The sequence below is a fragment of the Theropithecus gelada genome, chromosome 10 (genome assembly GCF_003255815.1).
Source record: "Theropithecus gelada isolate Dixy chromosome 10, Tgel_1.0, whole genome shotgun sequence".
Classification (NCBI taxonomy): domain Eukaryota; kingdom Metazoa; phylum Chordata; class Mammalia; order Primates; family Cercopithecidae; genus Theropithecus; species Theropithecus gelada.
This window is the reverse complement of record NC_037678.1, coordinates 59,057,221-59,080,178: the sequence shown is the minus strand read 5'-3', so window position 1 is coordinate 59,080,178 and position 22,958 is coordinate 59,057,221. Positions and strand designations below refer to the sequence as shown.

The 22,958-nt window shown below is 43.4% G+C and overlaps 1 protein-coding gene across 7 annotated transcripts in view; it reads left to right on the top strand.

Annotated features, from left to right (window-relative positions):
* Nucleotides 1-22,958, top strand: part of IFT52 (intraflagellar transport 52) — a 58,276-nt gene that overhangs the window by 4,781 nt on the left and 30,537 nt on the right. For 3 of the 7 annotated variants that reach the window (XM_025400283.1, XM_025400282.1, XM_025400281.1), the window contains exons 3-8: nucleotides 963-1,050; nucleotides 8,256-8,385; nucleotides 8,676-8,751; nucleotides 9,485-9,556; nucleotides 17,191-17,317; nucleotides 22,791-22,877. In XM_025400283.1, coding sequence (XP_025256068.1) covers nucleotides 963-1,050; nucleotides 8,256-8,385; nucleotides 8,676-8,751; nucleotides 9,485-9,556; nucleotides 17,191-17,317; nucleotides 22,791-22,877 — 580 coding nt within the window. Of the gene's footprint in view, nucleotides 1-962; nucleotides 1,051-8,255; nucleotides 8,386-8,675; nucleotides 8,752-9,484; nucleotides 9,703-17,190; nucleotides 17,318-21,761; nucleotides 21,886-22,790; nucleotides 22,878-22,958 lie in introns of all 7 variants that reach the window. The other 4 variants (XM_025400287.1, XM_025400286.1, XM_025400285.1 and 1 more) reach the window with 2 other exon arrangements.

Below are 22,958 nucleotides of genomic sequence, written 5' to 3'. Positions count from 1 at the left end.
GCTGGGTATGATGGTGTGCCTGCGTATAGTCCCAGCTACTCGGGAGGCTGAGGCAGGAGAATCACTTAAACCCAGAAGGCGGAGGTTATAGTAAGCTGAGATCGCGCCACTGCACTCCAGCTTGGTGACAGAGCAAGACTCGGTCTCAAAAAATAAAAAAATTATTCATAATTAAATAAATTCTTATTGAAAGATCTCTTGGACAGGACGCAGTGGCTCATGCCTGTAATCCCAGCACTTTGGGAGGCTGAAGCAGGCAGATCACTTGAGTTGATGGTGCGTGCCTATAATCCCAGCTACTAAGGAGGTTGAGAGACAAGAATCCCTTGAACCCAGGCAGTGAAGCCTGCAGTGAGCCGAGATCATGCCACTGCACTCCAGCCTGGGCAACAGAGGGAGACTCTGTCAAAAACAAAAACCAAAAAACATTTCTTCTGAAATCAGCAATTAGGATATTATTAAAGCAGCATATTATTAAGTTGTCTTCCAAATCACACACCAAAAAATTATTCTAATTATACACATGTAACTTTTTAAGATTTAGAGGCTTTCTTCATATTTTGACTGAGGTCAATACTAGGGAAAGGAAACATGAGAATTAAATGAGAATAGCTTTGACTTTGTGGATGTGGATGTGTATGTTCTTAATAGGTGAGGATATGTAATCATACGAGCTAATGGTAGGGCTGATTGAATTAGTAGTTGAGGACTTCCTTATGCTTTAGCATGGCTTGATTTGAACACCTTGACTTACTGGAAGTATTTGGACAGAGGACAGGTGACTCTGGGGCAGGCCTTAGAGGGAATTCTCACTTTGGGAGAGAGACTGGACCAGTTACGTCTAAGTCCCTTCGTCTCTGAGCCTCTGTGGCCTCTGCTTCCAAATAGTTGAGAGACTAAAACAATACATAAATTGATTTAAATTATGGACCTAATATTTGCTTTTAAAATTGTATTTCTAGCTTAAAAGATGAAATCACATCTGAGAAGTTAAATGGAGTGAAACTGTGGATTACAGCTGGGCCAAGGGAAAAATTTACTGCAGCTGAGGTAAGAAATATCCACTAAAGAAGGAATATGGTGAAATGATTAAGAGCCTGGGCTCTGAAATACTGGATCAGAATCCTCCTTCACCACTTACTGTGTGGCCTTAAGGTAGTCACTTCATCTCTCTTTTCATCATGGAGTTGTGATGATTAACCGAGATGCTTCATGTAAAGTACCAAACGCATAGTGTGGGCCAATTAAATATTAGCCACATTTCTTTTTTTTTTTTTTGAGACAGTCTCGCTCTGTCCCCCAGGCTGGAGTGTAGTGGCGTAATCTCAGCTCACGGCGACCTCCGCCTCCCGGGTTCAAGCAATTCTCCCTGCCTTAGCCTCCTGAGTAGCTGGGACTACAGGTGCCCACCACCACGCCTGGCTAATTTTTGTATTTTTAGTGGCAACGGGGTTTCACCGTATTGGCCAGGCTGGTCTCAAACTCCTGACCTTATGCTGCCTACCTCAGCCTCCCGAAGTGCTGGGATTATAGGCGTGAACCACCGCGCCCGGCCACTAGCCACACTTCTTTGCTATATTTTTGCTTTGAAAATAGGAAAATTCTGCTGGGTGCGGTGGCTCATGCCTGTAATCCCAGTGCTTTGGGAGGCTGAGGCAGGTGGATCACCTGAGGTCGAGAGTTCGAGACCACCCTGACCAACATGGAGAAACCCCATCTCTACTAAAAATACAAAATTAGCCAGATGTGGTGGCGTGTTCCTATAATCCCAGCTACTTGGGAGGCTGAGGCAGGAGAATCGCTTGAACCCAGGAGGCGGAGGTTACCGTGAGCCAAGATCGTGCTATCGTACTTCAGCCTGGGCAACAAGAGCAAAACTCCATCTCAAAAAAAAAAAAAAAAAAGGAAAATTCCATTTAAAATAAAGATGTTTATTATTCTGGTTTATGGAATGGATAAAGAATGATAAATGTAAGGCCCAGAATACAAATGACAAGTATTGGTGAGAATGGGAAGTTATTGGAACCCTTCCACACTGATGGTGGGAATGTGAAATGGTGCAGTCACCATGAAAAACAGTATGGCAGTTCCTCAAAAATTTAAGCATAAAATTGCCATATGATGGCTGTGTGTGATGGCCCATGCTTGTAATCCCAGCACTTTGGGAGGCCGAGGCGGGTGAATCACTTGAGGTCAGGAGTTTGAGACTAGCCTGGCCAACATAGTGAAACCCCGTCTCTACTAAAAATACAAAAATTACCCAGGTGTGATGGTGTGCACCTGTAATCCCAGCTACTTGGGAGGCTGAGGCAGGAGAATCACTTGAACCTGGGAGGCGGAGTTGCAGTGAGCAGGGATCGGGTCACTGGACTCCAGCCTGGGCAACAGAGCGAGACTCCATTTCAAAAAAAAAACAAAAAAAAGCCTGCCATATGATCTAGCAATTCCACTTCTGGGTATATGCCCAAAAGAATGGAAAACCGGATCTCAAAGAGATAATTGCACACCTATTTTCTTAGCAGCACTATACACAATAGCCAAAATGTGGAAATAGCCCAAGTATCCATCGGCAGATGAATAGATAAGATATGGTGTATACATACAATGGAGTATTATTCAGTCTTAAATAGGAAGATAATTCTGATACATGCTACAACATGAATAAATCTTGAGGACATTATGCCAGATGAAAATAAGGCAGACACTAAAAGACAAATACTGTATGATTTCACTTATGCAAGCATGAGGTATGTAGAGTAGTCGAATTTGTAGAGACAGAAAATAGAAGGGTGGTGATTGCCAGGACCTGGGGGAAGTGGGGAATGGAGAGTTGCTGTTTAATAGGTATAGAGTTTCAGTTTTGCAAGATGAAAACAGTTCTGCAGATTGGTTGCCCAACTGTGTGAGTATATTTAATACTGCTGGACTAGGCCAGGCACAGTGGCTCACACCTCTAATCCCAGCACTTTGGTAGGCTAAGGCGGGTGGATCACTTGAGGCTAGGAGTTCGAGACCAGCCTGGCCAACATGGTGAAACCCCATCTCTACTAAAAATACAAAAATTAGCCGACGTGGTGGCGCACGCTTGTACTCCCAGTTACTTAGGAGGTGGAGGCGGGAGAATCGCTTGAACATGGGAGGCAGAGGTTGCAGTGAGCCGAGATTGCGCCATTGCACTCCAGCCTGGGCGACAGAGACCCTGTCTGAAAAGAGAAAACAAAAAAAACTGCTGAACTATATACTTCAGAATGCTTAAGATGGTAAATTTAGGAAAAGTTAGGTGTGTTTTTTCACAGTCAATAAAACGAAAATCCCAGAACATAGAAAGAGCCATTTTACAGAGAATGGGAAGTACCTTTGTGCTCAGAGAGAATATGGGGAGTAGGGAGGATGAGGCAGGGCAAGGCCAATGTGGTCCTTAGATTGAGGCTGGCCACGGTCTCCTGCTGTTTCTCTGGGTGGTGCCATGGGGAAGAGGTCCAATGGGGAGCATTTCTAGTGTCCTTTGTTTCTCAATTTGATTGCAAGGTGAACTTCCCCTCTGGGAATGGCATGGAGAGAGACATGATTGTTTGATCAGGTTAATTGACAGAAGGAGTAGGAATTACCATTGGCATTGTGGAGGTAACCCGCAACTCCAACCCACTGAGACCTTGAGGGAAATGTACACACAGAGGGCAGTGGCCTGCAGAGCAACACTCTATTACTTGTTGGGCTTTGGCTCCATCTCCCCATCCACCTAGCAAAGCCAGTGAGAGTTGGCCTGATGTTTGCCAGGAACCAACCAGCCTCGGGAACACAGGGGCATCCAGAGAGAGGGTCAGAACTTGGTGCCTGGGCCTTTTCCCAAGTGGAGATGGGTGCCAGGCCAAGCCTTAGTTTGGGCTTCCAGGGATGGAAGGCTGTCGCATCCAAGAGACACAAGTCCTTCGAGAGGCAAGTTTGATGTAACTTTATCCTAATAAAACGTCCTCTCCCAGACCAGTCCCTGACACCATGCCTTCTCTTTGGAGTTGGAGTGAGGTGGGAAGAAAAGGGAGAAAAGCTATTAGCTTTTTTTCTAGGAACCAGCATGCCCTTGTGTTACAGTTCTTCCAATAGGCTCATGCTGGTGAGATCACTGCTTTCCTTGTCATAGCTGCTGGCCTCCTAGACTGTTACCCCTGGAGAGCTGTGTGATGCCTTTTTCATGTTGGCTTCCAGAAACTTCTGTGACAGGACAGACATCATATGTCTGATATTTGGTGCTAGTATCATGCTAGAAACTAGGCTGAACAGTCTTCCCTTATTTCCACCTCAACTGCATTAACGCATCAGACTAGCTTTGTGGTGGTATTCAGTTACGACCAGGTAACCACATGGCTGAGACGAGTATTTTCCAACCCTAACAGACCAGCGTCCACCTATATTACCAGTGCCAACTTTGTTACCCTGAATTGAAATGCAAAGATAATTTAAACCACCACCATTAAAAAAGTAAAGCAATACAGCTTCCTAACTTTAATGTACATAAATTAGAGGATGATTTATGAAAGAATATATGTATTTCAAATTGTAAATGTTTAGGCATATATATACTAGGAGAATATACATATTTCAGTTTGTTAATGCTTGGTCATACATACATTAGAACACTTCTTTATGTTTGACATTTTGAAATAAATGTGTAATAAATGTATAGGATTCCCATGAATGGGATAGCTACATATGCAGACTGGAGGAAGTGATGTATTGGCAATTCAAATCATGAGCCGTGTTGCTGTCGGTGATGTGATTTTTCCAAAATACTGACTAACTCTTGGTAAAGTTCTATTAATAAAAAGAGTATAATTCTTCTCTCAGTTTACATGGTAGTTGGGTACCTGGGAATTCAGTATATGTTAAATTGTGCAAAAAATACTTTGTACAGTATTTACATATAATTTGGGCTGGGCGCAGTAGCTTACTCCTGTAATCCCAGGAGTTTGGGAGGCCGAGGCGGGTGGATCACCTTAGGTCAGGAGTTTGAGATCAACCTGGCCAACATGGTGAAACCTTGTCTCTGCTAAAAATGCAAAAATTAGCCGGGTGTGGTGGCAGGCGCCTGTGGTCACAGCTACTCAGGAGGCTGAGGCAGGAGAATCACTTGAACCCAGAAGGTGAAAGTTGCAGTGAGCCGAGATTGAGCCACTGCAGCATGGGTGACAGAGCGAGACTTCATCTCAAAAACAATAAATAAATTGGAGTTAGATTTTAGGCTAAGCTTCATTTGTTTGTTTGCTTTTTCTTTTTTAAACCTATGTGACTATCTGAGAAGATAGTCATGTCTTCTCATGTGAAACAGTTCTTTACTGTGTGGGACTGGTCTGAATATTGCAGGACCTTAACTTCCCTGCCCTTCACCCACTAAAATGTCCTTAAACATTAACATTATGGCATTAATATTATGCCGTATTAATATTAATATTATGGTGATCCATAATACATGCTAGATGGTTTAAATGCCTCCACTGAGAGCCACTGGCCTGGATCACCCAGTCTTGATTACATGAAATATCTCACATTTGCTGCCACACTGTAAAACTTAACAGTGTGAATGCATTCTAAGCCAATTTCTAAAATTTAAGTCTGTAAAATTAATCTTTCTTCCTGTTTTTGCCATAAAGAAATAAGAAACCTCCAATTTGTACCAAATATCTGTTCTTTTGTTAGAAGGGTCTCACTTACATGCAGAGCTGGAAACTGGGTCATAATTAATTCGTGGAAGCTCCTTCAACTTTTGCCCATCTGTGTTATTGCACACCACGTCCTTCATGTGTCTTTTTCTTCCAATGCCAGATGGCCAATAGGACACAGTAGATACTAAATACTTACTGTATACTCATTGCATTTAGGCAACATGGACAAATTCCAGAACCACATAATCATAAATACCAAGTCCCAGTAGAATTTCCCAAGTGAAAGCTATGTTCTGAGAATATATATTGCAAACTAGATCTGGCTTGCTGTTATCAGTCATAGAACATAGCATATATTTACGGCTATCTGGGAAGAGGAGTTTGAGAGGAAATCAAAAGGAAGAAAAAGGAAGATGAATTTAGGGAGAGATTCAGTCTGTTGTTCAGGGTCCAGGATCCATGCAGTTATAACCCATTTGTTTTGTTTTTCTGTTGTTCCAAAAAATATTTACTAAGGATCTGTTATGTACCTAGTTATGTGCCAGGTTCTAGGACTAACGCTAGGGATCAAAGTCAAATAGCACATGATCTCTCCATTTTAGGAACTGATAGTCTAGGGGAAATGAAACAAATGGACCATCTACTGATAATGATCAATGTTCTAAGTTCCACATTTCTACAGAAGCACAGAAAAGAGGCACTGGATTATTGGGTCCAGAGGAAATGGACTTTGAGCTGATTTTTTTTTTTTAGACAAGAGTTTTGCTCTGTTGCCAGATTGGAGTGCATTGGTGCATTCTCGGCTCATTGCAACCTCCGCCTCCCAGGTTCAACTGATTCTCCTGCCTCAGCCTCCTGAGTAGCTGGAATTACAGGCGTCTGCCAACACACCTGGCTATTTTTTGTATTTTTAGTAGACACAGGGTTTCACCATGTTGGCCAGGCTGGTCTCGAGCTCCTGACCTCAAGTGATCCACCCACCTCAGCCTCCCAAAGTATTGGGATTACAGGCGTGAGCCACTGTGCCTCACCTTAATTTTGATTTTGAAATAATTCATTTTTTTATTTTGTTTTGTTTTTTTGTTGTGTTTCATTTTTGAGACGGAATCTTGCTCTTTTGCCCAGGCTGGAATGCAGTGGTGCGATCTCAGCTCACTGCAACCTTCACCACCTGGGTTTAAGCAATTCCCCTCTCTCAGCCTCCTGAGTAGCTGGGACTACAGGTGCATACCACCATGCCTGGCTAAGTTTTGTGTTTTTAGTAGAGATGGGGTTTCACCATGTTGGCCAAGCCGATCTTGAACTCCTAACCTCAGGTGATCTGCCTACTTGGCTTCCAAAGATTCATTTGTTTTGTTTTTGTTTTTGTTTTTGAGACAGAGTCTCACTCTGTTGCCCAGGCTGGAGTGCAGTGGCGCAATCTTGGCTCACTGCAAGCTCCACCTCCCAGGTTCACGCCATTCTCCTGCCTCAGCCTCCCGAGTAGCTGGGATGACAGGCACCCGCCACCACGCCCAGCTAATTTTTTTTATTTTTATTTTTAATAGAGTCGGGGTTTCACCGTGGTCTCGATCTCCTGACCTCATGATCTGCCCGCCTCGGCCTCCCAAAGTGTTGGGATTACAGGCATGAGCCACCGTGCCCGGCCAGATTCATTTGTTTTATGCAGTGTGGCGAAGTCAGGGGGAGAGGAAAATTCAGGGAGCATGCAAGAGCAAGAGGGCCTTGCTGTGGCAAAGCTAGTCTGGGCAGTAGTTTCCAAAGTAGGATGCATATGATCAATCAATGGGGTGCCAGAAGGAAATTACGTTTATTATTCATATTTTCATTACCCTTAAAACATTTTCTTTTTGAGAGTTTTTTTAAATTATAAAGTGCATATTTTGTATAGAGATACATACATATTGGATGTATTTATATACATGTTCAGATTTTTTTCTGCTGGAGCACTTGATGAAGAGAGTTAAGAAACTGTTTTGTCTGGACCACCCACCCCAGATTTTCTCAGGCTAGACCAGCAAGATCAACACTAGATTTTTCTCCCATCCCCAGCTTTGTGAAAACAAGAGAGAGCTTCCAGGAGATAAACAGAAAACATGCATTTCTGTCTATGGTTTAGTTGGTCAATGACCTTGAACAGAATTCCTCCCAGGTGTGGTATGAAATGTGTTCATCCTGATATCCTCTGTGGGCCGTCAAGAGAAGGCATTGTCTAAATTAGTGGTTCTTAACCAGGGGTGATTCTATTTCTTCTTCTCCTGAGGGAATGTGGCAATCTCAAGAGACATTTTTGGTTAGTAGGTGGAGACCGGGGTGCCTCTGAATGGAGAACTGAGCGCTTCCTTTAGTTAAGTTTTTCACTTTTGACTTGCTGTCTGATAGCTTTGAAACTGTAAGTTTACTTTGAGTATTTTGGAGCTTTATGCTCAGAGACAAGCTTGGAGATCCTACATAGAGAGTACTTTTTATCTCATATACATTTATATATGAATGCCTTATAGATTTGAAGTATTTATTTTTCATCTAGTTAAGATCTTATGGTATTTCGGGCAAAAGTCTTTTGAATATATTCATAAATTGCTTTTTTCCTTTGTGTAGTTTGAAATCCTGAAGAAATATCTTGACAGCGGTGGAGATGTCCTTGTGATGCTAGGAGAAGGTGGAGAATCCAGATTTGACACCAATATTAACTTTTTACTGGAAGAATATGGAATCATGGTTAATAATGGTAATTAGTATTATTTTCAGTAGAGGCAATAATTTTCTATCTATTATTTTATATCGTAGCCCTCTAGGTCCAGTGGCATAATGGAAAAAGCCCTGGGCTGTGTATGCATGTTTTAATGTTCCATTCTCATCAGCAGTCTGAGCCTCCTAGGTTTGGGCTGCTTCCATTTATAAAGTGAGATGGATTGGAACCAAGTTCCAGGGTGCCTTTCAGGTCAAAATTGGTATGAGTCTATAATATCAAACTTATTTCTAACCTAAAATATACCTCCTTCTGTTTTTCCCTTATAGATGCTGTGGTTAGAAATGTATATCACAAATATTTCCATCCTAAAGAAGCTCTAGTTTCCAGTGGAGTCTTGAACAGGTAAGCATGTTGAAAGCAGAAATATCTTGGCCAGGTGTCACTGCTCACGCCTGTAATCCCAGCACTTTGGGAAGCCAAGGCTGACGGATCATTTGAGATCAGGAGTTCAAAACCGGCCTGGCCAACATGAAACCCCATCTCCCCATCTAAAAATACAAAAAAATTAGCCAGGCGTGGTGGCAGGCGCCTGTAATCCCAGCTACTCGGGAGGCTGAGGCAGGAGAATCGCTTGAGCCCGGGAAGCAGAGGTTGTATTGAGCTGAAATTGTGACATTGTACTCTGGCCTGGGTGACAGAGCGAGACTCCGTCTCAAAAAAAAAATAAAGCAGAAATATCCTTACACATAACTCTCATTTCTTCTACATAAATCTTCCCTCATCTCTTCTCACACATTCTTTTCACTGCCCCTTCTTCTTTCTTTTTTTATGTTATTATAATTTATTTTACTATATTACTACTCATTCATCAAATTATTTTTCTTCATCTTTTGAAACTTACTTCACATTCAACTTATTTTTTATTTTTATATATATATGTATGTATTTTTTGAGACAGAGTCTTGCTCTGTTGCTCAGGCTGGAATGCAGTGGTGGGAACACAGTTCACTGCAGCCTTGACCTCCCAGGCTTAAGCAATCCTCCCACCTTAGCCTCATATTTACTGTGCTAATGAATACAGTGTGAAATTCTCAAATTTTTTTTGTTTACTAGATTTTAATTTTTCTTCTTCAAGGGAAATTAGCCGAGCTGCAGGAAAGGCTGTGCCTGGGATCATTGATGAGGAAAGCAGTGGAAACAATGCCCAGTGAGTATGTTTTCTGATGCCACATGAGGAGGATGTATCATTTTGAAGAGTCTTCTTTTTCAAAATGAAAAGAGCTTTTGTTTCTGGTTACAAAAATAATCAGAATTTGAACAGTTCAAGAGGAAAAAAAGTAGAAGCTCTGCACTGTAAGTCCATGCTCCTCCCCCTGAAGGTAGTCTTAATAATATAGTATTTAGGCCCGGCACGGTGTCTCACGCCTGTAATTCCAGCACTTTGGGAGGCCGAGGCGGGTGAATCACCTAAGGTCAGGAGTTTGAGATGAGCATAACCAACATGGCAAAATCCCATCTCTACTAAAACTACAAAAATTAGCCAGGTGTGGTGGTGTGCGCCTGTAGTCCCAGCTACTCGGGAGGCTGAGACAGGAGAATCATTTGAAACCTGGAGGTGGAGGTTGCAGTGAGCCCAGATTGCACCACTGCACTCCAGCCTCGGCAACAGAGCAATACTCCATATAGTATTTAGATTTCTAGGGTTTTTTTTTCCATTTATAAAGTTATAGGTAAGTACCTCTTCCTTTTTAATGACTGGATTAAATTGGATCTATCCCAGTTTAACCAACTCCCTATTTTTGGACATTTAAGTAGTTTATAATGTTTTTCTTCAATAATACCACCTGATGTTTGTCAAACATTGACTGTGTGACAGGCATGTATTACCTCATTTAATCCTTACAACTCTGGAAAGTTAGAGATGAGATACAGAGACATAATTGCCCAAATGCACATGACTACTCCGTGTCAGAACTTAGATGCAACCATAGGCAGTCTATTCTAGAGCCTGCACTCTTAACTTCTGTTCTGTATTATTGTTATAAACAATTTTATAGCCGGGTGTGGTAGCTCACTCCTGTCATCCCAGCACTTTGGGAGGCCAAGGCGAGTGGATCGCCTGAGGTCAGGAGTTTGAAACCAGCCTGGCTAACATGGCGAAACCCCGTCTCTACTAAAAATAGAAAATTTAGCTGGGCGTGGTGGTGGGCGCCTATAATCCCAGCTACTTGGGAGGCTGAGGCAGGAGAATCGCTTGAACCTGGGAGGCAGAGGTTGCAGTGAGCTGCCGTCGCACCACTGCACTCTAGCCTGGGGGACAGAGGGAGACTTCATCTTAAAAAAAAAAAATTATATTTGTTATTATAAATAATAAAGCACAAATGAACATCTTTTTTTTTTTTTTTTTGAGACGGAGTCTCACTTTGTCACCCAGGCTGGAGTGCAGTGGCACAATCTCAGCTCACTGCAACCTCCACCTCCCAGGTTCAAGCGATTCTCCCACCTCAGCCTCCCGTGTAGCTGGGATTACAGGTGTCCACCACCACACCCAGCTAATTTCTGTATTTTTAGTAGAGATGGGGTTTCACCATGTCAGTCAGGCTGGTCTTGAACTCCTGACCTCAGGTAATCCACCTGCCTCAGCCTCCCAAAGTGCTGGGATAAGTGAACATCTTTGTATGTACAGTTTTGTGCACTTGTGGTAGTATTTTTTAGGGTAAATTTCTCAGCATTGAAATTTCTGGGTCAGAGGTCTTCCAACAGATGGGTTACCAAATGTAGTGTATTACCAGATATCTCTCAGGGAGGTGGTACCACTTACAGTCCCTATGAGCACACCCCTTTTTCCTCTCTTGCCAGCACGGAGTATTCTAGTAAACATGGTATCTGTTTCTTTAAATTTGCATTTTAAAAAATTATTAGTGCATAGGATGACCTTTAAAGTCTACTGGCTGATTGTATTTCTTCTGTGAATTTCATGTTCACTGCTTTTTGGCCATTTTTCTATTGATGATTTGTCTTTTTGCATTCATTTATAATGCCTCCATACTTTGAAATATTTTACCCAATAAAAATTGACATTTTTATGTAGTTAAAGCATGTTACAAAGTTTTAGTAGTGAAAATAATATGGTCCGGTTACTGTGGCTCACCCCTGTAATCCCAATACTTTGGGAGGCTGAGGCAGGCAGATCACTTGAGCTCAGGAGTTCAAGACCAGCTTGGGCAACATGGCAAAACCCTGGCTTTACAAAAAAATACAAAAATTTAGCCGGGCATTGGTGGCTCACACCTGTATTCCCAGCTACACGGGGGACTGAGGCTGGAGAATTGCTTGAACCCGGGAAGCAGAGGTGGCAGTGAGCCGAGATCGCGCCACTGCACTCCAGCCTGGGTGACAGATGAGACCCTGTCTCAAAAAATATGTAAATAAAATGAAATTAAAAAATAAAATAATGTGATTGGCTGTGTGCAGTGGCTCACACCTATAATCCCAGCACTTTGGGAGGTCGAGATGGGCCGATGGGTTGAGGCCAAGAGTTCAAGACCAGTCTGGGCAACATAGTGGGACCCTGTCTCTACAAAAAAAAAAAAAAAAACTTTAAAGATGAGCCATGTGTGGTGGCACAAACCCATAGTCCCAGCTACTCTAGAGGCAGAGGCAAGAGGATTACTTGAACCCAGAAGGTCGAGGCTGCAGTGAATCATGATCATGCCACTATACTGCAGCCTGGGTGACAGAGCACGACTGTCTCAAAAAATAAATAAATAAATAAATAAATAAATAAAATGTGGTCGTAGTCCAGAAATAGTTAAAAGAAAATAAATAATGCAGATTAAAATTAGACCAAAAACATATATGGAGGGTGGGGGTTATTTGTGTATAGTAAAAGTGGCATTTCAAATATTAGAAATGGATGGCATAATTCTGGGTAACCATTTGGAGAAATAGTTTCATTTTCATACTACACCCCAAAATGTATTCTGGATAGGCTAAAATTTTTAATATTAAAAATGAAAGCATATGCCGGCCGCGGTGGCTCATGCCTGTAATCCCAGCACTTTGGGAGGCTGAGGCAGATGGATCATGAGGTCAGGAGTTCAAGACCTGCCTGGCCAATATGGTGAAACCCTGTCTGTACTAAAAATACAAAAATTAGGCCGGGTGCAGTGGTTCACGCCTGTAATCCCAACACTTTGGGAGGCTGAGGTGGGCGGATCACCTGAGATCAGGCGTTTGAGACCAGCCTGACCAACATGGTGAAACCCCATCTCTATAAAAATACAAAATTAGCCAGGGATGGTGGCAGGCACCTGTAATCTCAGCTACTCAGGAAGCTGAGACAGGAGAATCACTTGAACCCGGGAGGTGGAAGTTGCATTGAGCCAAGATCATGCCATTGCACTCTGGCCTGGGCAACAGGAGCGAAACTCTGTCTCAAAAAAAAAAAAAAAAAAAAAATTAGCCTGGTGTGGTGGTGCACACCTGTAATCCCAGCTACTCAGGAGGCTGAGGCAGGAGAATTGCTTGAACCCAGGAGGCAGAGGTTGCCGTGAGCCGAGATCGCACCACTGCGCTCCAGCCTAGGCAACAGAGCAAGACTCCATCTCGAAAAAATAAAATAAAAATTAAATTAAATTAAATTTAAAAAGAAAGCATAGAAGTACTTAAAGAAACCCAGGTACGATAGCTCACGCATGTAATCCCAGCACTTTGGGAGACTGAGACAAGTAGATCACCTGAGGTTAAGAGTTCAAGACGAGCCTGGCCAACCCCCATCTCTACTAAAAAATACAAAACTTAGCCAGATGTGGTGGTACAAACCTGTAATCCCAGCTACTCGGGAGGCTGAGGCAGGAGAATTGCTTGAACCCGGGAGGCGGAGGTTGCAATGAGCTGAGATCGCACCACTGCACTTAAGCCTGGGTGACAGAGCGAGACAACCAACTCAGAAAAAAAAAAAAAGTACTTAAAAAAAGTAGGTGAATATTTTAAATTCTTGAAGTAGGGAAGACCTTTCTTAGTAGAAACCAAAGTCAAGTCATAAGGGTGAATATGTGTAGCAATATAATTCATAGTTAATATTTTTGACTGTCAAGAATCAATCTAGGCTGAGTGCAGTGGCTCATACCTGTAATCCCAGCACTTTGGGAGGCCGAGGCGGGAGAATCACGAGGTCAGGAGTTAGAGACCAGCCTGGCTAGCATGGTGAAACCCCGTCTCAAAACAAAACAAAAACAAAAACAAAAAACAAAATTAGCTGGGCGTGATGGCGAGCACCTTTAGTCCCAGCTACTTGGGAGGCTGAGGCAAGAGAATGGTGTGAACCCGGGAGGCGGAGCTTGCAGTGAGCCAAGAACGCGCCACTGCACTCCAGCCTGGGCGACAGAGCAAGACTCCATCTCAAAAAAAAAAAAAAAAAAAAGGGCTGGGCGGTGGCTCAAGCCTGTAATCCCAGCACTTTGGGAGGCCGAGACGGGCGGATCACGAGGTCAGGAGATCGAGACCATCCTGGCTAACACGGTGAAACCCCGTCTCTACTAAACAATACAAAAAACTAGCCGGGCGAGGTGGCGGGCGCCTGTAGTCCCAGCTGCTCGGGAGGCTGAGGCAGGAGAATGGCGTAAACCCGGGAGGCGGAGCTTGCAGTGAGCTGAGCGACAGAGCGAGACTCCGTCTCAAAAAAAAAAAAAAAAAAGGAATCAATCTAATTATTTCACTTTGTATCAGCTCATCCAATTGGTATAGGTAAAAAAAACTGTAGACTTGGAGTTAGAAGGAATTATTAGAAGTTCCTGATTCCCTCTCTTACTTGCCAAGGGTGACCCAAGGCATAGTAACTGTTAGTGTCTGTTTCCCTATCTGTGTAATGGGGACCATGTTAACATTACAAAATCGTTGGAAAATTTCAGTGAGGTGATATTTGTGAAAGTGCTTTGTAAAGTTTAAAGCATAGTACCCTACCTGTTGTTGCATATGACTTTGTAATTCATTATAGTGAAGGGAATGTGTCTGGTTGTTCCTTTCCTGGATTATCCAGGAAACACAGCTTCCTGGTAGGCTTTGAGAGATGGACTAGTCCTCCATCGTGCTTTGAAGTATCTTTGCCTGTTGGAGTCTCAGATTCTCCTTTATCCTTATTTCCTGTTATGTCCCTTCTCCCTTCTCTCACTCTGCTGTAGCCATACTGACTTTGTTTTCAATCCTTAAATAAGCGAAGCTCGTACTCATCTTAGGGACTTTACACAAGCTAGTCCCTCTTTTAGGAAAACTCTTTCTGAAACTTTTCACTGAGCTAATCTTACTCATTCACATGTGGTTTGGAAAGTTCTGTTTGGGGAATGGGTGTTTAAGTTTATACTAAGTCTTATCAAAATGTCAGTCTCATTGATTTCTTTTTTTTCTTTCTTTCTTTTTTTTTTTGGAGACAGAGTTTCGCCCAGGCTGGAGTGCAATGGCACCGTCTCATCTCACTGCAACCTCTGCTTCCTGGGTTCAGGCAATTCCCTTGACTCCTGAGTAGCTGGGATTACAGATGCCCGTCACCACACCTGGTTAACTTTTGTATTTTGAGTACAGACAGAACTTCACCATGTTGGCCAGGCTGATCTTGAACTCCTAACCTCAGGTGATCCATCTGCCTCAACCTCCCAAAGTGCTGAGATTACAGGTGTGAGCCACTGTGCCTGGCCTAGTCTCATTGATTTTTTAAGTAGTAATTAAAGAAATAGAGGAGTGTAAATAATAGCAGATAGGCCAGGCACAGTGGCTCACACTTGTAATCCCAGCAGTTTGGGAGGCTGAGGCAGGTGGATCACCTGAGGTCAGGAGTTTGAAACCAGCCTGACCAACGTGGTGAAACCCCATCTCTACTATAAATACAAAAATTAGCTGGGCGTGGCGGTGCGCGCCTGTAATCTCAGCTCTTGGGAGGCTGAGGGTTGGGAATTGCCTGAACCCGGGAGGCAGAGGTTTCTGTAAGCTGAGATTGCGCCATTGCACTCTAGCCTGGGCGACAAGAGCAAAATTCCATCTCAAAATAATAATAATAATAATAATAATAATAATAATAGCGGATAGTTTTTATCTTACTTCTCAAGTGTCCATTCTCCCTTATGCCTTGAGAATCACTTTCCATTGATTGCATTTGGGGAAAGTGTTGGGGATAGATGTGTGTTGACCTCCATATGACTATTTCTCCCCCCTCCCTTTTCTTTCTCCATGGACAACTGCTTGTTTTCTTCTACTTCTGGCCCAGAGATCGTGGGCTGTAATCCACCTTGCTGGGATACTGCTGAAGTAAGGGTAGAAGGCGGAGTTTGGAGAATGTGGGCCAGGTACCACTTCTCTTTCATGGTATGATAACAAAGTCATAGGGTAGATGAGACTTTACTGAAGGAATGGGGAAGATTAACACTGGAGGCAGACCGGGCCCAGTGGTTTACGCTTGTAATTCCAGCACTTTGGTAGGTCAAAGTGGGCAGATTGCCTGAGCTCAGGAGTTCAAGACCAGCCTGGGCAACATGGCGAAACCCTGTTTCTACAAAAAATATAAAAATTAGTTGGTGTAGTGGCATGCACCTGTGGTCCCAGCTACTCAGGGCGCTAAGGCAAGAGAATCGCTTGAGCCCAGGAGATTGAGGCTGCAGTGAGCCATGTTCATGCCACTGCACTCCAGCCTGGGCAACAAAGTGAGATAAAAAAACAAAACAAAACAATCAAACAAAATCACTGGAGGGAAATAATTTTAAACTTAAGCTAAAAAGAATTTTTGTGGTCTAAAGAAAAAGGGAAATTAAAATCTCTATGAGGTACTCCTCGTGGGTGCTTCCATGTTTCTAACCTTATGCTCTGGTCTTGAGATCTCTGTTTCTCTCCATTCTGAGAGCACTTCCTTCAAGCTTTGCAGAGCTCCATCTTTCAATAAAACCCTAGCCCCTCCTGCATGGGTTGGCCTTACCCCAGGATCTGCACCGCGCCTTTGCTCCTCTATCCCACACCCTCTCCAGGAGTACATCGCCCCAGGTCAGACCAGTTCACTCTAGATAATCTAAGACAAGTCTTTGTTAGGACAGTGGAGAGTAGAAGGGACTGCAAAGCAGATCTGTGTAGAAGTGTCCATCGTAGCGTATATTTATGCCTCTGTCCATGTGACATTCAACTGGTAACATGCCCTTCCAGTGACAGACATTCATTCTTAGATATAGCACCAGCCAAACCCAAGGAAGAAGAATGTATTTACCACTAAGATGTTATTATGCAGAGCAGCTGGAGTTTAGTTCTTGGATGAGGCCCCATCCTTTTCCTCCTTCCTCCATCAGGGGCTAGTTTAGTTCTCCCAGTAACAGTCATTTCCACTTTCCTATGAATTTACTTTCATGTTTGTTAAAATGCTTTATTAAATGTGTAGCTAGAGTTGTCCCAGTTTTTAAGTTAACAAACCAAAGCTTAGAAAAAATTTTGTTTGATAATGAATCAAAGAGTGTTACTCGGCTGAGCGTAGTGGCACACACCTGTAATCCCAGCAGTTTGGGAGGCCGAGGCAGGCATATCACTTGAGGCCAGGAGTTCAAGACCAGCCTGGCCAACATGATAAAACTCTGGCTCTACTAAAAATACAAAAATTAGCTGGGCGTGATAGCAGGCGCTGAGGCTGGAGAACAACTTAAACCTGGGAGGCGGAGGCTGCAGTGAGCCAAGATCACACCACTGCACTGCAGCCTGGGTGACAGAGTGAGACTGTTTCAAAAAAGCGTGTTACTGAAGAAACATTGAGATTATTTTCAGAATTTTTGTATTCATATTTTTAAAATTTGAATGTGTTTCTTTAATTTCTTACAGGGCTCTCACCTTTGTGTATCCTTTTGGTGCCACATTGAGTGTCATGAAACCAGCAGTGGCTGTTCTGTCTACAGGTTCTGTCTGCTTCCCACTTAACAGACCCATTCTGGCTTTCTATCACTCAAAGGTACAGCCTTTCTTAAATGTGGGTATAGATATTATTTTTATTGTTGAAATAAAAACTACCTGACCATTTCCAGAAGGCTTTTATATATTTTCTCATTGATCATCCTGCCAGTCCTGCAAAGGAGTATCTCAGCTATATACATTTTGCTTATGGGGAAACAGTGGATTGTCCAGTAATTGATGAAGTTAAGGCCTAAACCTAGCCCTTTTTTTTTTTTTTTTTTTGAGACGGAGTCTCACTGTCACCCAGGCTGGAGTGCAGGGGTGCGATCTTGGCTCACTGCAAGCTCCGCCTCCTGGGCTCACGCCATTCTCCTGCCTCAGCCTCCCAGGTAGCGGGGACTACAGGCGCCCGCCACCACGCCTGGCTAATTTTTTATTTTATATTTTTAGTAGAGACGGGGTTTCACCATGTTAGCCAGGATGGTCTCGATCTCCTGACCTTGTGATCTGCCCGCCTCGTTATTATTCTTAACCCAAAGCTTTTCCACTATAGCATGAGGCTACCTGTATTATAACTTTTAAAATAACTTTTTTTTTTTTCCCAATCCCATGGCAGCATATTGATTAAAGTAACTTTTAATCCTGTCTGTGACTATGGGCTGTACCCTCAGTGTAAAGAGAATACATTCAGGAACAGATGGAGTTAACATATTACACAAAATAGCACAGAATTATGTTGATGTTATTTTAGTTTATCCTAAGAAAATGTATCAGAAAACTATTTTTCCAGTTATTATCCTAGAGACCCCATAAAAATGTGGGTGCAGCTAGTCCCAGGCAGTGACCCAACATCCCATTGCCTTTCTTTTTCTTTCTTTCTTTTTTTGTGAGATGGAGTCTCACTCTGTTGTGCAGGCTGGAGTGCAGTGGCGTGATCTCGGCTCACTGCAACCTCCACCTCCCAGGTTCAAGCAATTCTCCTGCCTCAGCCTCCCGAGTAGCTGGGATTACAGGTGTCTGCCACCATGCATGCCTAATTTTTGTATTTTGGGAAGAGATGGGGTTTCACTATGGTGGCCAGGCTGATCTCGAACTCCTGACCTCAAGTGATCTGCCCACCTCGGCCTCTCAAAGTGCTGGGATTACAGGCACGAGCTCTGTTGCCCAGGCTGGAGTAGAATGGCGCAATCTTGGCTCACTGCAATCTCTGCCTCCCGGGTTCAAGCGAGTCTCCCGCCTCAGCCTCCCGAGTAGCTATACCACCACACCCTGTTAGTTTTTGTATTTTTAGTAGAGATGGGGATTTACCGTGTTGCCCAGGCTGGTCTTGAACTTCTGAGCTCAGGCAGTCTGCCCGCCTTGGCCTTCCAAAGTGCTAGGATTACAGGCATGAGCCACTGTGCCCAGCCCCCACTGAGTTTTAATTCACATTTTGCTGAATTTACCTTCATCTGTCCCCTAAGACAGAATTCACCAGCTGATCGTCTAATTTTTTCCTAGGGACCTCGATGTCTGTAGCTTTTAACAATCCTATTTTTTTTTGTGGTACCTAGGAATTACCTTTCCCTCCTTATTTAAAAGCTCTTGGGCTGGGCATAGTGGCTCACGCCTGTAATCCCAGCACTTTGGGAGGCCAAGGCGGGTGGATCACAAGGTCAGGAGATGAAGACCATCCTGGCCAACATGGTGAAACCGCCTCTCTACTAAAAGTACAAAAATTAGCTGGGTGTGGTGGCATGTGCCTGTAATCCCAGCTACTCAGGAGGCTGAGGCACGAGAATTGCTTGAACCCAGGAGGTTGCAGTGAACTGAGATCATGCCACTGCACTCCAGCCTGGAAACAGTGAGACTCCGTCTTAAAGAAAAAAAAAAAAATTGAAAAATTAGCCACGCATGGTGGCAGACTATGTAGCATTTGCTTTTAATGTGGTACAAGTCAGAGTTTTTTAAACCAATTTTTAAAAAATGTATGGAATGTGTGTATTTATATCTCTTGACATCTCTGGCTTAGTGTAATTCTTTTCCTGGGGAAATTATAACTATGCCTGTTCCCTGTATGTGATGTAGCTAGAAAAACCGATTTCATTTTGTAGTTTTACTATTGAACTGGTTTTCTCATTACAAAAGTAGTATGTGCTCATTGTTGGGCTGGGTGTGGTGGCTCACAACTGTAATCCCAGCACTTTGGGAGGTCAAGGCGGGCGAATCACTTGAGGTCAGGAGTTCGAGACTAGCCTAGCCAACATAGTGAAACCCTGTCTCTACTAAAAATACAAAAATATTAGCCCAGCATGATGGTGAGTGCCTGTAATCCCAGCTACTCCAGAGACTGAGGCAAGAGAATCACTTGAACCCTGGAAGCAGAGGTTGCAGTGAGCCAAGATCATGCCACTGCACTCCAGCCTGGGCAGTGGAGCAAGACAAGCCTGGGCAGTAGAGCAAGACACTGTCGCCAAAAAAAAAAAAAGTAATATTGTAGAAATGTTACAATAATTGTAGGAAAATTGAACAATACAGAGATAAAGCAGAAGAAAAAAATTCCCCCATTGCACTACTCCAAGACTCTAAGACAGCCCAGGTTGACATATTCTTCACTCTCTCCCACTTTTGCTTTGCCTTATTTTTATTTATTTGCCTCACAAGCTTTAAAGTAGGATAGCTATATAATTTATGCTATAGGTCAAGCGTGGTGGCTCATGCCTAGCACTTTGAGAGGTTAAGGAGGTAGGATCACTTGTGGCCAGGAGTTTGAGACCAGCCCTGGCAACATAACAAGACCTGTCTCTACAAAAAAGTTAGCTGAGTGTGGTGGTGTGCTCCTGTAGTCCTGGCTACTTGGGAGGCTGAAGCAGGAGGCTCACTTGAACCCAGGAGTTCGAGGCTACAGTGAGCCATGATTGTGCCACTGCACTCCACCCTGGGAGACAGAGTGAAACCCTGTCTCTAAAAATGGAAAAAAAAAATTATACTTTTTTTTTAACCCAATGATTTGTTGGAAGCATTTTCCCATGTTACTGAAAACCCTTTATAATATGAAATTTAACTGCCGAAGAAGGTTCTGTCATTCTGAATTACTTTTTTTGTGAACATTTGGATTTATTTCTAATTTTTTGTGACTTTAACTACACAACTGTGCATAGAATTTTTTACGTTTCAGACTGCTTTTGTTGCATATGTTAATAGTTTCAACAACAATGTGTGAAAGAACTTATTTCACTAAAATTTGACTAGCACTGTTTATATCATTTTTTCATATTTATTTATCTGATAGGCAAAAGTACTTTGTTTTTATTTGTTAAAAATTACAAGTATTGAAAATCTTTCTTATTAACCAGTTGTTATTTTATGACTCATGCTTGTGCCTTAGTTTTCTTTTTTTTTGTGTGTGACGGAGTCTCACTCTGTCGCCCAGGCTGGGGTGCAGTGGTGCGATTTTGGTTCACTGCAACCTCCACTTCCCAGATTCAAGTGATTCTCGTGCCTCAGCTTCCTGAGTAGTTGAGATTACAGGCATGCACCACCATGCCTGGCTAATTTTTGTATTTTTAGTAGAGATGGGGTTTCGCCATCTTGGCCAGGCTGGTCTCGAACTCCTGACCTCAAGTGATCCACCTGCCTCGCTCTCCTAAAGTGCTGGGATTACAGGCGTGAGCCACTGCGCCCAGCCTTGCCTTAGCTTTCTTTGAGACTGAATCTTACTCTGTTGCCCAGGCTGGAGTGCAGTGGCACGATCTCAGTTCACTGCAACCTCACCTCCCCGGTTCAAGCAATCATCCCGCCACAGCCTCCCAAGTAGCTGTGGGAGTACAGGCATATGCCACCACCCCCAACTAATTTTTGTATTTCTTTTTTTTTTTTTTTTTTTTTTGAGATGGAGTCTGGCTCTGTCACCCAGGCTGCAGTGCAGTGGCCAGATCTCAGCTCACTGCAAGCTACGCCTCCCAGGTTTACGCCATTCTCCTGCCTCAGCCTCCCAAGTAGCTGGAACTACAGGTGCCCACCACCTTGCCCGGCTAGTTTTTTTTTTTTTGTATTTTTTTAGTAGAAACGGGGTTTCACCATGTTAGCCAGGATGGTCTCGATCTCCTGACCTCGTGATCCGCCCGTCTCGGCCTCCCAAAGTGCTGGGATTACAGGCTTGAGCCACCACGCCCGGCCAATTTTTGTATTTCTAGTAGAGACAGGATTTTGCCTCCCATGTTGGCTAGGCTGGTCTCAGATTACTGATCTCGGGGCGATCAGCCCACCTCGGCCTCCCAAAGTGCTGGGATTATAGGTGTGAGCCACTGTGCCCGGCCTACCTTAGCTTTCTATTTGGATCTTACTTAAATATTTTTTTTTTTTGGTACCCATAGGTATCTTTAACTGTACAGACTGTCTTTGAGTTTATCTTTTTTTCCCTTTAAAATTATGATCTTCATTTATAAGATAAATAACAGTGGGAAAATGCTGTAGAACCAATTTAATTTTTTTTTTTTTTTTTTTTTTTTTTAAATTTTTAGAGACAGGGACTCGCTCTGTTTCCCAGGCTGGAGTGCAGTGGTGCAGTCATAGCTCATTGTAACCTCGAGCTCCTGGGCTCAAGTGATTCTTCTGCCCCAGCTTCCCAAGTAGCTAGGACTACAGGTATGCCTCACCACACCCAACTAATGTAGAATTAATTTATGTTAGTTTTTGTTGAAAGCCAAATAGAAAAATACAGAAATATCTAAAATGAAAGGGAGGTTAAAGCGTAGTAGTTATTATAGTTGGTATTTCTTTTTTTTTTTTTTTTTTTTGAGATGGAGTCTGACTCTGTCACCCAGGCTGAAGTGCCGTGGTGTGATCTCAGCTCACTGCAACCTCCGCCTTGCAGGTTCAAGTGATTTTCCTGCCTCAGCCTCCTGAGTAGCTGGGACTACAGGCACATGCCACCACACCCGGCTGATTTTTTTTTTTATTTTTAGTAGAGATGGGGGTTTCACCATGTTGGCCAGGCTGATTTCGAACTCGTGACCTCAGATGATGTGCCCACCTCGTCCTCCCAAAGTGCTGGGATTACAGGCTGAGCCACTGCGCCTGGCCTATAGTTGGTATTTCTAAACTTTAAAATCTGGGCGTGGGCCGGGCCCGGTGGCTCACGCCTGTAATCCCAGCACTTTGGGAGGCTGAGGCGGGCAGATCATGAGGTCAGGAGATCGAGACCATCCTGGCTAACACGGCGAAACCCCGTCTCTACTAAAAATACAAAAATTAGCCAGGCGGGGTGGTGGGTGCCTGTAGTCCCAGCTACATGGGAGGCTGAGGCAGGAGAATGGCATAAACCCGGGAGGCGGAGCTTGCAGTGAGTGGAGATTGCACCACTGCATTCCAGCCTGGCCGACAGAACGAGACTCCGTCTCAAAAAAAAAAAAAAAAAAAATCTGGGTGTGAATTGGCACTCTTCAGTATATAAGACAGTTGCTAGCGTGATTCTGATAAGTGTCTGGGGACTAGGATACATGAGCTGCATCTTGGGATTTGAGTATCTGACCCTGCTTTGTCATCAATAGAACCAAGGTGGGAAGCTGGCAGTGCTTGGTTCATGTCACATGTTCAGTGATCAATATTTGGACAAAGAAGAAAACAGCAAAATCATGGTAAGCTATTTGTTCCATCACATGAATGTACAATGTGTAAGTATTATTTTCATGTCATTTTAAAAAATACTGGTAAGTTTA